The 15,249-nt window shown below is 40.9% G+C and overlaps 1 protein-coding gene across 4 annotated transcripts in view; it reads left to right on the forward strand.

The window, feature by feature from the left end:
- ttll5 (tubulin tyrosine ligase-like family, member 5) overlaps positions 1 to 15,249 on the forward strand; it is a 54,989-nt gene that overhangs the window by 8,225 nt on the left and 31,515 nt on the right. For all 4 annotated transcript variants that reach the window (XM_042218228.1, XM_042218230.1, XM_042218227.1 and 1 more), the window contains exons 10-19: positions 1,588 to 1,689; positions 1,803 to 1,894; positions 2,017 to 2,124; positions 8,659 to 8,740; positions 9,064 to 9,125; positions 13,222 to 13,277; positions 13,567 to 13,701; positions 13,831 to 13,872; positions 14,723 to 14,830; positions 14,955 to 15,046. In XM_042218228.1, the coding sequence (XP_042074162.1) occupies positions 1,588 to 1,689; positions 1,803 to 1,894; positions 2,017 to 2,124; positions 8,659 to 8,740; positions 9,064 to 9,125; positions 13,222 to 13,277; positions 13,567 to 13,701; positions 13,831 to 13,872; positions 14,723 to 14,830; positions 14,955 to 15,046 (879 nt within the window). The remainder of the gene's footprint in view (positions 1 to 1,587; positions 1,690 to 1,802; positions 1,895 to 2,016; positions 2,125 to 8,658; positions 8,741 to 9,063; positions 9,126 to 13,221; positions 13,278 to 13,566; positions 13,702 to 13,830; positions 13,873 to 14,722; positions 14,831 to 14,954; positions 15,047 to 15,249) is intronic.

A 15,249-nucleotide genomic window follows, 5' to 3' on the forward strand; every position in this document is an offset into this window, starting at 1 on the left:
TATCTCCTGGTGCTTTTACATAAGATTTTATGTTGTCTTTTTGGTATCCATCCATCCATACATCTTGCTGTTTATCTGCTTCTAGCTGATAGAGACGGTAATTTAAACAAATATATATAGACTTCCCTTTCTCCTGTGTTACCAAAGTGTTCCTGATTTAGCTGAGAGACAAATTCTTTTAAGTGTGTCCTGGGTCTGCCCCAGGTTCTCCTACCGGTATACCCCAAGACACCTCACTTAGGAGGCACTCACAATGCTTCTTATGTAGAAGTCACCTTAACTTGATGAGATGATGATCAAAGTCTTCACTTTTATTTTTTTGCAACTGAAACATAACAGTATGTTACGTCTTTATGATTCAACACCTTGTCAAGATCTACAAGTATTTTTAACTTTCGCTACATTTCCACTCTGTGTTGTTTGCTGTTGCTGGCGTCGCCACATCACGATGCATTTGATTGACACACTTCAACTGCAGTTCACACACTTCTCAGAGTCATCCATAGGGTTGTATTTGACTTTCTAGTTGGTCAGTTCTGGCTGGATGGCATAGATAGAACAATAAGTCACTCAACACATTCTTTTACTAAATATAAGTTCTTTCTCTCTCCTAAAACCACCAGTTATCAATTTAAAATTCAGTGACGTGAGATTGTCCTTGCCTCTCACTCTGTCAGCCCTGTGAAGGACTAGCGAGCTGTCCTCTTGGCTTCTGACAGTTTGAATAGGCTCCCCTAATTTAGATAAGTGGTTAACCAACATGAAACTTCCTGTTTATATGTGTCACGTTATATTAGGTTTTCGTGCCACGTTGCGTGTTGTTAAGGAAAACCTTGTTTATTATTATGGCACTCAGTGTGTACTGTGAGATCCAGCGGGACTTTGTGAAACACTACATTCATCTTCCTTTAGCACCCACAAGAGGGCATCCTAAACTTTGCAGACTGCCTGTGTGGAGCGTGTGGCTTTGGCCACTTTGAAACAAAGCGCTCTATTGTTTCACTTGTAGGATGTGCTAATCAAATGTTTGCTGATTGTGACATTGTTCAAAGCTCATATCTATCACGACTTTATGTAATTGCGCTCGAGTTATTAGGCCTGGGTGTTCAGAGCAATAATAATTTCTTTAACAAAGAAAGGCTAATGCCAGACACGGTTGGGTCAGGAGAGGGTTGATGATTTATAGAATGACTGGCTCCTCACCTCGCTCTGATAGAGGTGCGTGCTCATGCTGGAAACACAGTGCCACTTCCCTCTTATTTGCTGGCTTCATTATCAACTGTTTTCAGTAAATCATGGCCGAATCTTGAATCCCACTTTTATCTCCTGACATTCCTTCACATGTGTTGGTATTCAGGTACATGGTGTGTGCCAAAGGAATTCTCATTATTGCACATGTGGCATCCACTCCTCTCAAACACTGCCAGAAACTAATCTCTTTCCCAAGTGCCCTTATTATTTATAGTCAAGTGTCTTACAAATGTGGATGTTACGGCACATGGATATGTAGGGGAATAGTTGGATTACGTAGAAGGATTTTTCCCCCCCCTTTTTCCTCTTGTGTAAATAAACCCTGCTCCTTCACAGATTTGCCACAGTTAAGTATGACAGGACTTCAAAGAACATCAAGAACACATTCATGCACCTCACCAACTACAGCGTGAACAAAAAGAGCAGCGATTATGTCAGGTAAGTCCCTTCAGTGATCAAAATACAACGCGGTGCTGTTACGGGAAGGCTCCCCCTCTGACTCATCCATTTATCACAGCTGGAGTGTTTGAAGCTCATTTCTTTCTTTTCAGTTGCGATGACCCCGAAGTTGAGGATTATGGGAACAAATGGAGTATGAGTGCAGTGCTGAGGTATTTGAAGCAGGAGGGGAAGGACACCACATGTGAGTTAGACATTCACCTTGTTCTTTTCATTTTTAATATCCATGCAATGACGACAGAAGTAACTTTTCAATCTGTTTTCTTTTTTAAAATATCTTATTTTCCTTTGATGTTTCTGTCGCAGCACTGATGAAGCAAGTTGAGGACCTCATCGTCAAAGCTGTACTGAGCGCTGAGCTACAGATAGCCACCGCCTGCAAGACATTTGTTCCTCACAAGACAAACTGCTTTGGTAATCGTTTCCTATTCTTCTTAAAACTGTCTTTTTTCCCCAGCCACAGTTAAAACAATCTAGTCCCCCAAAATATGCTTACACCTGCTACAGCCACTGTGAATTATGGGATCCAGTTGCGTTTCCAAAAGAATTTGCTAAAATTCTGAAAGACTAGTCTGAATGTGAAGGCCATCAGCACAAATGTGGCTCCTCAAGAATTTCTTTTGAATGAAATTTGAACTCCGGGGGGAAAGAAAATCTCTTTTTGCTCACAGTGCAGAAGCACTCACACATACTTAGTCATACATATTACCACACCCCTCACATTTCTCTTCAGCTTCAGATTCATTGTCCAGCAGCTCCTCCATACTATTTGTCCACTGAACCGTGCTGAAGTTGTAGACATTCATTCCGCAGTGTGGAACCTTCCTGCATGTTTGCTGCCCTCTGACTGGCTGCCGGGTCGTGGACGGCCTGTTGACTGAAGCAGGAATTTGCTTCCTCTCCTCTGTTGCCATTCAGCCTGATTTAGACTGACTGTTTTCTTGGCTAGTCTTGCCTTGCAGTGGGCTCGTGTGAACTCCATTTTGGAGCCATTACCCATGTTAGTGTTGGCACTAATTGTCTGCGCTCTTTCTTCGTGTCTGGCAGCCTTTCTGAGATTTTGGGTTTGAAAGCGAGTACGCTGGCCTAGCTTCTCTCAGCACCACTGCCTCTTTTTCACTCTCTCCCCCCCCTTTTCTCTTGCTGTTTCTTCTGCCGCGTTATGTTTATAATTCGCCCTTTCATGCTCACATTCTCCTCACCTCTCAGACGTTAGAAAAATAAAGGACTCCACAGTTGTGACAGGCCTCTTAGACGTAATAGTCCTACGATGGGCGGTTGTTTGGGCTGTACTGGATGCGTATCAGCAAAATATAACCATCAGACATTCGCCTGCATAAAGATGCTATCTGCACCCTGAGCATCACTGCAAGGTTGAGAAAACACACATTAACCCAGGGTGTAAAGGTGACCATGCAGGTATTTACTTACCAAGCCTCAACCTGGCTTTCATACATACCTGAGAGACACTGTATACAACGCGATGACATATTTTTGGAGAGAGGGGGTGAAAAACAAGAATGGATAAACAGGTTTGCTCCTGTTCTCATTCATTATTTTTGTCAGTGCTTGTATTCTGTTTTTGTGTATTGTTTTTTTGTTTTTTAAATGCATTCACAAAAATGCTCCACAGATGCATGCAAACAGCACATTAGCAACTGAATCTGATCTTGCACCAACCTGTAGACGAGTAAGAATGTGTTCCTGTTTTATATTGTTTTGTTCATAGCCTGCTTTGAAACTGAACTAAAGGTGAACAAGTGGTAAGAGGTGTTTACATTAATATTGCAGAAACCCAAGTCTGCTTCATGTATACAGTAGCTGGACTGAACAATAACAATTAGGTACTGCACCTTTTGATTAGGACCCATAATACTCTGAGTCTGTTGTGAGCATGGCCATTATCGTACTTCATCCGTATCAGTTTACTGTTGAATTTAGTGCAGTTTTGTTGTCTTAGATGGCCTCAAGCAAGTTAATTACAGCATTCATGGTCTATTTACAGGATTATATTTCCAAAGATAGACAGTAGACCACCCTCATCCTTTCTCTGTTGATCTGTCTCTCCCAGTGTGGTCATGTTGCTCTCTGTGTGTATGTGCATACATTATGAACACAGGAACATGTAGAAACCAGTATAAACCATGTGTTTTCCAAACATACAAGCTTAAAGCTGTCTAAGCTTCAGGAAGTCCTGTCCGATATCTTTGTGGGCTTCTTTTTCTTGTCCCTGAAATAAAAACCCACCCTAACCACCTGGGAGTCATGTTCACTCAGCCACTGTCAGCTCCTTTGCTTCTCCTCTTTCACTTATCCTTACTATATTTTCCCACTTCACAGCCACCACTATCCTCAGCCTACTTCCTGGCATGCCTGTAATAGTAAACAGGTAAAGCGTCAGAATGCGTGGCAACAAATGCATGTGTGTTAGCTCAATGAACGCGCTGATAAAAGCAGCCATTGTTTAGAGTTTTAATACAGTCTGTTGCTTGTCTGGAAGGGAGCCATGCGAGACCATAAAGCACATTATAATCTTAATTTACTGCAAATTGTTCCCTGCCATTTTAATGTCCATTAATGGCTTTAATACAATGTTTATTGTTTTCCAATTGGATTTCTTCCCTTTGCTTGAATTGCACGGTGTATCTAAATGCACATACTGTAACAAAATCTTTTTATAGCTCCGTAATGTCTCATGTGGGAAGAAATAAAAACAGCAGTTTTTTCGTTTTACATTGTAAGGAGTGGATGTAAGTGTGTGTGTGTGTGTGTGTGTGTGTGAGTGTGTGTCTGTGGAGAGAAAATGCCACCCATGCAGCTCTTTACCACTGCTGTGTGATTAATGGACAGGGTTTTTTGCTGAGAGATGCTGATTATGAGATGTTTTGACTAAGATCTGATTAGCCAAGCCAAAGGCCTATTTTATTACACACAAAACATTCCACTTACTGGTCCTATGTTTCACTGAACGTCCCTCATTAAGTGCTGAGTGTGGTTGGATCTCCCGTCTGCGAACCACTCTGCCTGTCTTACATTTGTCAGATACTCCCACACTTCACTGCGGCACAGTGTTTGTGTTCCTATGATGACAGTGCAGCTGCTGTGTAACTGAGTGTTTTCGAGAATGATTAATGGTTTTGGGTCCCACTATCACAATAACGCTATAGAGTGTTAACAGCGACTTAATTTGTTGTCCTGGGAGTGTTTTCTCGATTGTGGCTCTGAGGCGTGCCTGTTAAGCTCCTTGCGACAGCAGTGAAACAGTTCAGCGCCATTAATTTATTTCTGAATTTAATTGTCCTTGCTGTGAAAAGAACACACATGAAGGAAATACTTATGTTGATGTTGTTATTGTGGACCAACAAGCTGCATGGGCAGGGTGGGGGAGATCATTGTTTTTGGGCGTTTGTCTGTTGTGGTGAATTTTCCAGCAGTGCCCATCCAATAATAAAAAAGAAAGCAAACCAAAAAACCCCCTCAAAAAACTCTTCATCATCCCTTTTCTCTGTCATATTTCTTCTCTCCCTCCCTCTTTAATGGGTGTGATGTGGATGTTCGCTGCCTCTCGTCTGCTTGTCTGTGATGCTTGTTGTGGGCTCTCTGTGGGCACATTTAAAAGTGTTCCCCTGGCAGCGGTCGAGCCGCAGAACAAACGTGCCTAACAGTGAGCACTTCGACAGGCTCACAGGGAAGGAATGGCGTCTGCTACTAATTGGGGGAAAATTTGTGACACATGGAGCCTGCATGTCGGGGTGGACGGTGAGGTGGTGTAACACCTCCTGGTTTTTTTTGTTGTTGTTGTTGTTTTTTCTCCCTGTTGTTGTGGTGCCACTGAAGTGAGAGCGTAAGCTAAGCCATTTTATTCCAGCGCTCTTGTCTATAAGCTTTATGATACACACACTCTCTCCCCATCTTCCTATAAAAGTGGATTGAATGGTATAAAGCTAGCAAGTGGAAAATAAAATGCTTTGCTAAGTGAGCACTGCTTAGCAGTGGGGGTCCCGTCCATCCGCAGAAGTTAAAGAAGGTAAAGATGGCAGTGGGAGCTTATGTTGCAGCTTTTGGCTTGTGGGCGTAATGCAGACTTTGCTCATTTCCATAACAAAAATAGTGTTTGCACTTTCACCAATTTGGACCCTATGACACTACCATAAGTTCAGCTCTCAGTGCATGTGATATACAGTGACCCAGTGATATTGTGCTTCCCTGATGTAAAGAAATGTTCTCAAAGTGTGTCCTGAAAAAATTAAATTTAACAAACTCATTCAAAGGTACAGTAAGTCATTCTGTGTTATTTAATAGAAAGAAGAATGTTGGACTCATTAATATACATAGATTAATGTGCAACTACATCTTCTAGCAAACTGATACATTCTCATGAATGTAAAGAATTAATCCACTAAAAATATATAGGAGCAGGTGCCAGTGTGTGGATTTCAACATGTTGCCCATCATCTCGAATAAAGTGGCTGAGATGGACATCGATGTTCCGTCTAACCAAATTTTATTTATGTGGCGAGAGATCAGTCACTAGCTATTCAGGATATTCTCAACAACTTATAGTATCGCTGTCAGTAGACAGAAGTGAGCTTTACTGACTCATCGAGTTCTATCAGGCCTTTTCAGCCTTCTCCAGTGTTGATCGATGTGGACACAAACCAGCTGAGGTAAACAGAGGACTGACCGCCTATACTCACTACACATGAACAACAGCCAGAGTTGTTTGTCCTACAACAGCCTCTATATCTGGGATTATGAATTAAAATAAGACAGGTAATGCCGCGTTCCAGATACCTCGGAACACTCCCAAGTTAGGATCTTCCAGAAAAAGCTAGGAGAAACAGGATTTGTTTTGGTTCTTGGCAAGGAAGAGTCACTTAGGTATCACTAGAAATACAGCATACTTATTTTTTGCACTTAAAAAACACATTCATGTATCGAGCCTGATCAGTTCTGTGTATGGCTTATTTAGCAGTGGAAGTACAGATTAAAAATTCACAATTTTACAAACATTTAAATTCAGCACCACCTTCTTGGATTACTAAGTTGGGGTATGCCGATTTGTTCTGATTTTTCAAGTTTCAGTCCGAGCTGAGGGGGCGTTTCACAAAAGATCTCTGAATGGGAACTTCCGACTTATTCAGCAACGCACCATAATAAAAGAGAATTCAGTTTTCAGTTGACTGCAATCTGAAATCTATTAACACCTAGTGGAGAGATTTTAAACACTGTTCCTTTAATGTTGAAAATAATTTTATTTACAGCAAACAAGAACCCTATGCCACAATTTCAGTTCAACATATTTTCTCTGTTTGTCCAGAGCAGATTTGTTTCTTACAAAAACTGCATGGCTGTTGCATTTCTTTTCAACAGAAACAGTGCATTCATTCAAACACGAATGAGCAGACAGCTTTACATTGCATGCGGATAGCCTATAAATTACATACACCGAACAGACATGTTTGTATGAGTCATGTTTTCGCCATATAACGAAATCCATATAACTTTTTATAAGCATATGCTCCTATAACCCATTTATCACTCACAGAAAGGAAATGTAACATCTGTCCTCAGATACAAAATGCATTTCATTCTAAAATGAATTGAAAGTAATAAATGGAGACCCGCATTTTTTACCAAAATGAACAAAACTTCTTGACCATTTCTGATGAATATCAAGCAGTTTTACTTGACATCTGCCTCCAGGTTTTTATTTTTTGTACCAACATCTGCAAGTTATTTAGACATGCTCCAGTGTACATACTATACACATCTCATACAACTCATGGTTTGTTTAATGGTTAACTTCATGAGTTTTTAACTATATACAACATCACATAATTACATTTACTCATCCTTTTAAACTTGATCTGCTCTGTTTTATCAATGTGATACTGAGTGTAAAGCCGGGGCCACTGGTGGCTGTCATGCTGGCTTTTGTGTGCTTAACACTGGCATTGACCTGAGATGTTAGAACAAACAGTGCTGCTTACAGCAGCTTTGAAACCTCCAGCCACCCAGGCCTATTCTCAACATAGCCTGTTCTTTTGAAGTGCCATTAGAGGGATTTTTTCTCTGCCTCTTTGGCTGGGCTTCACGCTATCCCTGTAAAATACTGCGGTTTCCCTGCACGCTGCTGCTGGGGCCGATGGCTCGTTGGCTTATTGGGTGACACTCCCCAGAACAGTGTGAGGGCTTTCATATGACACATAGGGCAACTCTGCCACTGTGAGCCATATATCAGTCAGTGAAACAGGAGAGAAAATTGGAGTAGAGTGGATTAATTTTTACATGGGGAACTGCCTGACCACTTTTTTATTGTGTCACTCAGTGCTCAGCTATAACTGGGGTGAAATATATACTATAATAATATATTGTCTAAGGCTTTCTAATTCCCTAGATTTTGCCACTGTAAGTCATGGTCCCAGTTTAGTATCTGAATTTATTTTCCAAGTTAAAAAGATACTAACTTATGATGGTGCTGGAACTCTTTCTGGTGACCATTAGGGCAGTGTCCTTCTAGGTAATATCTAATGAAACTATGTACATTTGACTTTAACCTTCTCAACCACAATTATTTGCTGGACAGTTTGTTTTTGAGCCACCATCTTATGTAAGAATCTTCATGAGAGATGTGTATATATATGCTTGGTTAACGCATTTGAGCCAGTCCCTCAGTAGCAGGCACTGGTAAATGTTTCTTTCTTGAATGATTGGGTATATAACATGCGTGTAATCAATAGCAGAAAGTCATGGGCCATGTTGCCAGATGCCACATAATGAGGTTGTGACAGAACTCTGGAAGTGCTTCTGACTTTGATATCCTTCATCCTTTAACTGAGCAGATCTGGGAGATTTTTTCTTTTTCTTTTTTTTAGTAATCCTGTTTCTGCTGACTTCTTTGTCTGCAGTAAAACCTTTTGATTCATTTTGTGTTTCCCTCTATAGAACTGTATGGTTTTGATGTGCTCATTGACTCCAACCTCAAACCCTGGTTGTTAGAGGTGAACCTTTCTCCCTCCCTAGCCTGGTGAGTGACTCAATTACTGTATTAAATTGTTGTCATTTGTTATTTCAGGAGGATCTCTTTTCCAAAACACGCAGTACTTTGCAAAAGTATTGAGACACCTCTCATTTCTTTATTATAGTTTGCTTCAAAGGAGCCAGCCTTTCTTTTATTATTTTAAAGTGCTCTTGAGCAGTAGTTCTCCATGTAAAATGTAAAGCTGTAGGTGTTTTTTTGTAAAATGTTCCTAATTTCAGTGCCATGTTGAAGGCACTCAACTGATGAGCATTTTAGTCTGACATTATATGTCAATAATGTTTTTGTTTGTGAAATCTGCTTATTTACAGTGATGCTCCCTTGGATTTAAAGATAAAGGCCAGCATGATTGCAGACATGTTTTCACTTGTGGGTGAGTGCATCCGGCAGGAATGAATGCAGCTTATATTTAATTCCACAGTTTTGCACAAGTGGGTGGACTTTATAGACAATCACTTCATTTAACATGTGCACTTTGAGCTTGATGTAGACTTGCATAGGAAATGCTGGTGAATTAAAGTAGCCTCAGGCCCTGATACCTCACACATTGGTGTTTGACTATTAGGAAGCAAGTGCTTAGGCATAGATAAAAGCCCTTGTAAGAATGTGTACATGTATTGGTGAATGGGGCTTGTAGTGAGAAAACACTTTGAGTGCTTAAATAGAAAAGCGCTATATAAGTACCAGTCCATTTACATGTCTGTATCTCCATATTATCAGCCACTAAATAAAAATCAAAGGACAAATCTTGGGAGAATATTGACATTAAAAGTTATGGGGAAAAAGTAAACATTAACAGATGTCAGGTTTAAAGCAAACAGTTGCATTGGTACATGTCAACAATGCTAAAAGGGCAATTAAGGGAGCCTTTTTGGAACTTTGTAGGCATGGATCTGACGAAAGTCAAAAAGAATAGTTGTTATAATTCACAACTTGTGACAACAAAACAAGATTATTTTTATATTGCCATTTCATATTATCCTAATAAGGACTTATAAATAACTACACATAAAATATTAGCGAAGTCTGTTTATGTTTTATGTCTCTAAACGAAAAAAACATCTTTCAATGTATTGAATTTTTAAATCACCAAATATCGTATCAGTATGAATCTTAAAAATACTATAACGCTGACGTTCCACACCTACAGTAAGCCATCAATATACAAATCGCAATGCAGAATGAAGCTAGATTAACTGTTGAGTAACAAGGAGTCAGAGCCTATAAACAAATTGAACTGAAGATTTAGATGTTCTTTAAGGTTCAATTTTGCATTACTCATGCTTAAGCTCTGGATGGAAAAATACTTAGGCACAATTAAGAGATTATTCAGTGAGCATTTATTGCACAAGTATATATTTGGGGAAAAGACATTATTTTGGCGAGGCTAACATGAAATGAAAAGTGCTGCAAGTATGCTTTCTTTCTGTGCTAGTGTCACTAAAAGCCATAACTGCTAGTTGCTTCTTTTAACCAGCAGGTTTTAAGTGGAGACAGTCGACTATTGTTTAATGCTTAATGTTTTCCTGCATTCCACGAGTTGAGTTTTGCAAAGTGCCAAAAATAGCTGTATGGCTTCCTAATGGGCGCTCCACTGTTGAAAGAACAAATCGTAGCTTTCATTAATTGACATTAAATGACTTGCAGACAAAAAACGTTAACGTAAGCCTACTTTTTTGTGGTCATTAAGCCTGGCCCAAGGCAGAGATCAACATTGTTTTTTAATGTTTGCTGCAGGGAAAGAGAGATACTGTGTCTTTGTTATGTTTCCTCCCTTCTTAATTATAAATTCTCATGTAGATGAAGACTTCAGATATGAAACTATAGGAGCCCACATAGTTTTAGACTTTATCCTTTTTTTGTAGATACAAAATAAATCCGTATATGTGGGGAAAAAAGATCTTGATTATTTAACTTTACTTAATACTCTTCTTTATCCTTGTTACCAGTTATATTTTACACAGAGCATACTGATTAGCAGCCGTCCATCTAAAATGGCACCGAACCATTAAGTCTATCTGTGGTCACAGCCTAATGATATTAAAGGAGTGGCGATTACGCCCATGTGAGTGAATGTGTGCACACATGTGCATGTGCGTCTTAACCCTAGGCCATACTGTGGCTTGAAACCCTCTCCACTGGCTCATTAAATGAAAGGGTAGAATCATAAATTGCCAGTTATCTTTGGACGGAGACGTTACTGCGCGTCTGGGGAAAATAAGCGGTGGCATGTAAAACATAGCACATCTATGTACCAAACAAACTAAGTCGCTGTTGGCTGATAACACTTGGGCTGCCTCCCAGACCTGTAAATAATGACAGCATTCCATTTGCATTAATTTTCTGCTTGCGTGTAGCTGTCAGTTCTCTGTCACCAGTGTTTGTAATAATTGCCGTGTTTAGGCAAGAGCATGGTGGGGGCCTGAAACTTACCTGACGGCTTGGATGAGGTAGAATAAATAGCCCAGAGCTCTAAGCTGTCAATAGATTTAATTCACCCAAAGTGTGAGAGCAAGATAGAACATAAACCTATTTATTTAAAAGGTCACTGTGACAACTAGTTAGCTATGAAGGAATGTGGGAATCAATAAACAAAAGATTCTAGATTTAAATCTTTTAGACAGGGTGGGAACGTCTTGCTAAGACTGAGGCTCCTCATGGTAGTACATGCCCAGAAGACCTTGCACAGGAGGCGCCCAAGGGGTGCCTGTCCGAACAGATGTCCGAACCTCCTTTCGATGTGGAGGAGTAATGGCTCTACTCTGAATCCCTCCTACAGTAAATGACTGAATTCACTCCACTGTTGTATCCACTGTCTTTTTCTTTTGGTCCCTTTACTGTCACATGTCTCTTTCCCATCACTCGTGAACAAGATCCAAAGATATTAAACTCCTCCATTTGGGGCAGCATCTTGTTCTTGACCTGGAGTTGGCACACCACCCTTTTCCTGCTGAGAACCGTGGATTCAGACTTGGGGTGCCAATTCACATTTCTGCCGCTTCACACTCAGCTCCAACCTACTCCAGTGCAATCTAGAGGCCACCACCTGATGAAGCCAATACAGCCACATTCTCCCAGGAGGAAAATGGAGTCCCCACCCTTGAGCACCATACCCATTATCTGCAAGAAGTGTAAATGACATTCAGTTTCCTATCCTTAACCTAAACACATGGTGGAAAGTAACTGTTTTGTCCACCAGGGAAAACCCCAGCATATAGGCAGGGACCTGGGGGAATACTAGTGCCCCTACCTGCTGCCTCTCCTCGAGGGAAACTCCAGATTGGAGCAGAGTCCCATAGATGGGTTCTAGAACCCAATATGTGTGTTCAGGTGAGCCCAATTATATCTAGTGGGTATCTTTCAACTTCACACATTAGCTCAGGCTCTTTCCCCATCAGAGAGGTGGCGTTCCATGTCCAAAGAGCTTATTTCACCAGCTAGAGATCAGACTGCCGAGGCCTCCACCCTTGAAAGTCACCCACCCACCATACATTGCACCTGAACCCTGTAGTGCCTTCTGCAGGTGGTGAACCCAAAAGAAGGTGGGCACATGTTGCCTCTTTGGGCTTTGTCCGAATGGGCCGAATGGACTAAAGTTTAGCCACCAAGCACTTCCATGCTTCCTCAACGGTGTGGCCCCAGTAACCTTGTACCAGGCAGGGTTAGAATCAGTCTCACACAGAGTCGCAAAGGTTTGAAAATAATAATGTTTAATTTATAAAGAAAAACAGACTGAATGCCAGTTCTTGCGATCACTATGAATCAGTCTGCACTGATGAGCAGAATTCATCTGCAGGAGACTTGGCTCAACTTGTTGCCAACTTGTTTTAAAGTAGTTATATTCCTATGTAAAAGCAAGGCAGCTGAGCATCTTTGCCAATTTGCTGTTAAATAGCTGATTTTTCCTAATTCCTCACATTTAATTACCAATTTATCCCAAACACATTGCATGCAATTGTCAACCTAACCCTGTTCAGTTGTAAAGTCATAAGGGACTAACTCTTCTAACTCATCTTGATGCACCAAAGTTTTCAACTGTCTGCGAGTAGTCACAGACCAACTCCCCATCTTCAAAGCAGGCATTTCAAAGGCAACAATATTGCAAGTTCCTTGCATATAGTCGCAGTAATTTTAGTTGTACAGTGATCTCCAACTGCTGTTTTCTATAGTGTGACTGTAGCTTAAGAAACAAACCCATTCAGCATCAGGGGCCTGGGTTGCATTATGCTGCAGTGGGTCCCTATTTTGAAACACTTCTTTCTGACCTAAATGTATTTTAAAAAAATTCATGTATTTGATATAGCATGATATTGTTTAATTTATCGCCTTTCTGTCGGTCTATGCTCCACATTGGTTTCTTGCACAAACATTAAGAAGTTGATGCAATACATGAAGGTCATGGGAATGTAACATATTTAAGACCTGATGTCATAAACATGCCCCTTTATGGCTCTTCTGTATCCCTGCAGGCTTTGTGTGTCAGGACCCCCTGTCGAGACAGCCTCGCTCTGACCAAAGAACACAGGTAGTGGTGGACACCAGCACACACGCGAACACAACCGTCAAGCCAAGCATTGCACTCATTCACCCTTCCTTGTGAAACATTCCCATTTTTGTCTTCATGTCTCTGTTAGTTACACTACATTCCTGCCACTGCCACTGAGCTCTTCTCTTACCCTAATGGAAAATTCACTGTAATGCAAAACAACTGCTAATGCAATTACAGTGTTTGAGTGACCTCAGTTTGTAAGTGCTACACTCTCAGTGGCTTATTGTTTTATCATTTCTAATCAAGTGACTAATGCTCTCTCTAGGCCTTGTTGCCTAATGATGCCACAACAGCTAATACACTTGGCTACCTCCACTCGACTACTGCACTAAGATTTGGCAAAGGACCTGCTGGAGGGATATTACTAAATCAGACAGATTTCTGCTCCACCTTCTATTGTGTAAAAGGCCTGTTTAGACATAAAGTAACAATGTTTCATTGTTGTATGTTGATGTGGTTTGAATGTTGTCTGTATGTGCCTTGATACAGGCTCAATGCTGATGCAGTGTGTTCACCCATTTCCTCTTAGAAACTTTTTTCTGCACATCCAGCCACTACACACAGCAGAGTGGTAAGCTTTTTTGTTGTTGACTCAGACGTATTAATCTTCCTTTGCTTTGTCCCTTTGCAATTCCCTGATGTCTGTTTCATTACTGGTAAGAAATCGCTTGCTGCTTTTTGCTTATTTGATTATGTGGCTAAAGCAATTTTTCACAGGGACAGACAGATGGCTTATATAAATCCTTAATGCTGCATTTTTAATCAAAGCTTCTTCAGCAAAAGCACTTAACAAGCCGCAATGCGCTACTTTGCGTAATGAGTCGAAAAACTTTCTTCCCGATGCTTCAGGCACACCTAAATCAAGCCAAACACTAGCTGTTGAAGAACTTCAGGGGCCCATAGAGAACCTGTCCTATCCCTTCACTCTGATCAGGGGCAACAGTTGAGACCTTTTCTGAGGGATTAAGCCTTGTCACTTTTTGGCTGCCTTTGTATCCCCACTATCCGTGTCAGGGTAATTAAATATAATCCCCCTGCTATTCAGATGACAAATTTTATATGTGATCATGCAGGGTTGTGCCCCTCTATCTGGCCCGAGTTCCAAAACTGCATGCCAAAGTTGTCAGTCACAGCCTAGTAGTGCATGCAGCAGGGAGACAACCAGAAATGCCACTGCTTAACAAAAGCACTCTATTTCTGTGGCGAAGACAAAAGAGGAGAACGGGGTTTTGGTTATCTGTGATGTAGCTTCTACATTTTCAACTTAACATACAAATAGATTTTTGTGGATTACCCTTACGGCCTTTTGTTCATCCTGATTATGAAGCACCTGATTTGCTTTAACAAAACTGGATTGAAAAGAGGAAACATATTACACCGTTTTTATCAAAAACTGTTCGCATCGTCTCCGCTTCTTGTAGCGACAGAGGCCGACGTCAACCAACATCTCAGAAACCGAGGATCTTAAGGACAAGCGAGGAGCGAAGCATGGCCAAGGAGACAGCACTCTGAACCTAACTGTTGAGGAGGTAAGGTCTTAATAACGATGTTGTGTAAAGTACTTTTAGTATAGGCTGTGTAACTGTATTTTTTCTGTATAAACATTGCTTCTTTTTTTAATAGATGGTATTTTACTTTCCTTCACTAATATAGATCAGAGTGCTGCGGAGGATAAAGGAAGAGTATGAAAGACGAGGAGGTTTCATTAGGATCTTCCCCACCGCGGATACATGGGAGCTCTATGGGTAATCTGAGCCAGGAAAGAACAGACAGATCCCTTGTAGGCCGCAAGGGAAGTTTGTCTGTAATGTTACTCATTACTGATACTGTGCTCAGATAAGCAGGACATTTAGCTTAAAGCCAGACTAAGCGACTCCTGTTTGCATTTGCTAATTCAACCACCAAACTACGATATAGCTCCAGAGTCACTGGAAACTTGTTGGAGTCT

Source organism: Haplochromis burtoni, unplaced genomic scaffold, assembly GCF_018398535.1.
Source record: "Haplochromis burtoni strain Fernald_Lab_line unplaced genomic scaffold, NCSU_Asbu1 Contig_16, whole genome shotgun sequence".
Lineage (NCBI taxonomy): Eukaryota > Metazoa > Chordata > Actinopteri > Cichliformes > Cichlidae > Haplochromis > Haplochromis burtoni.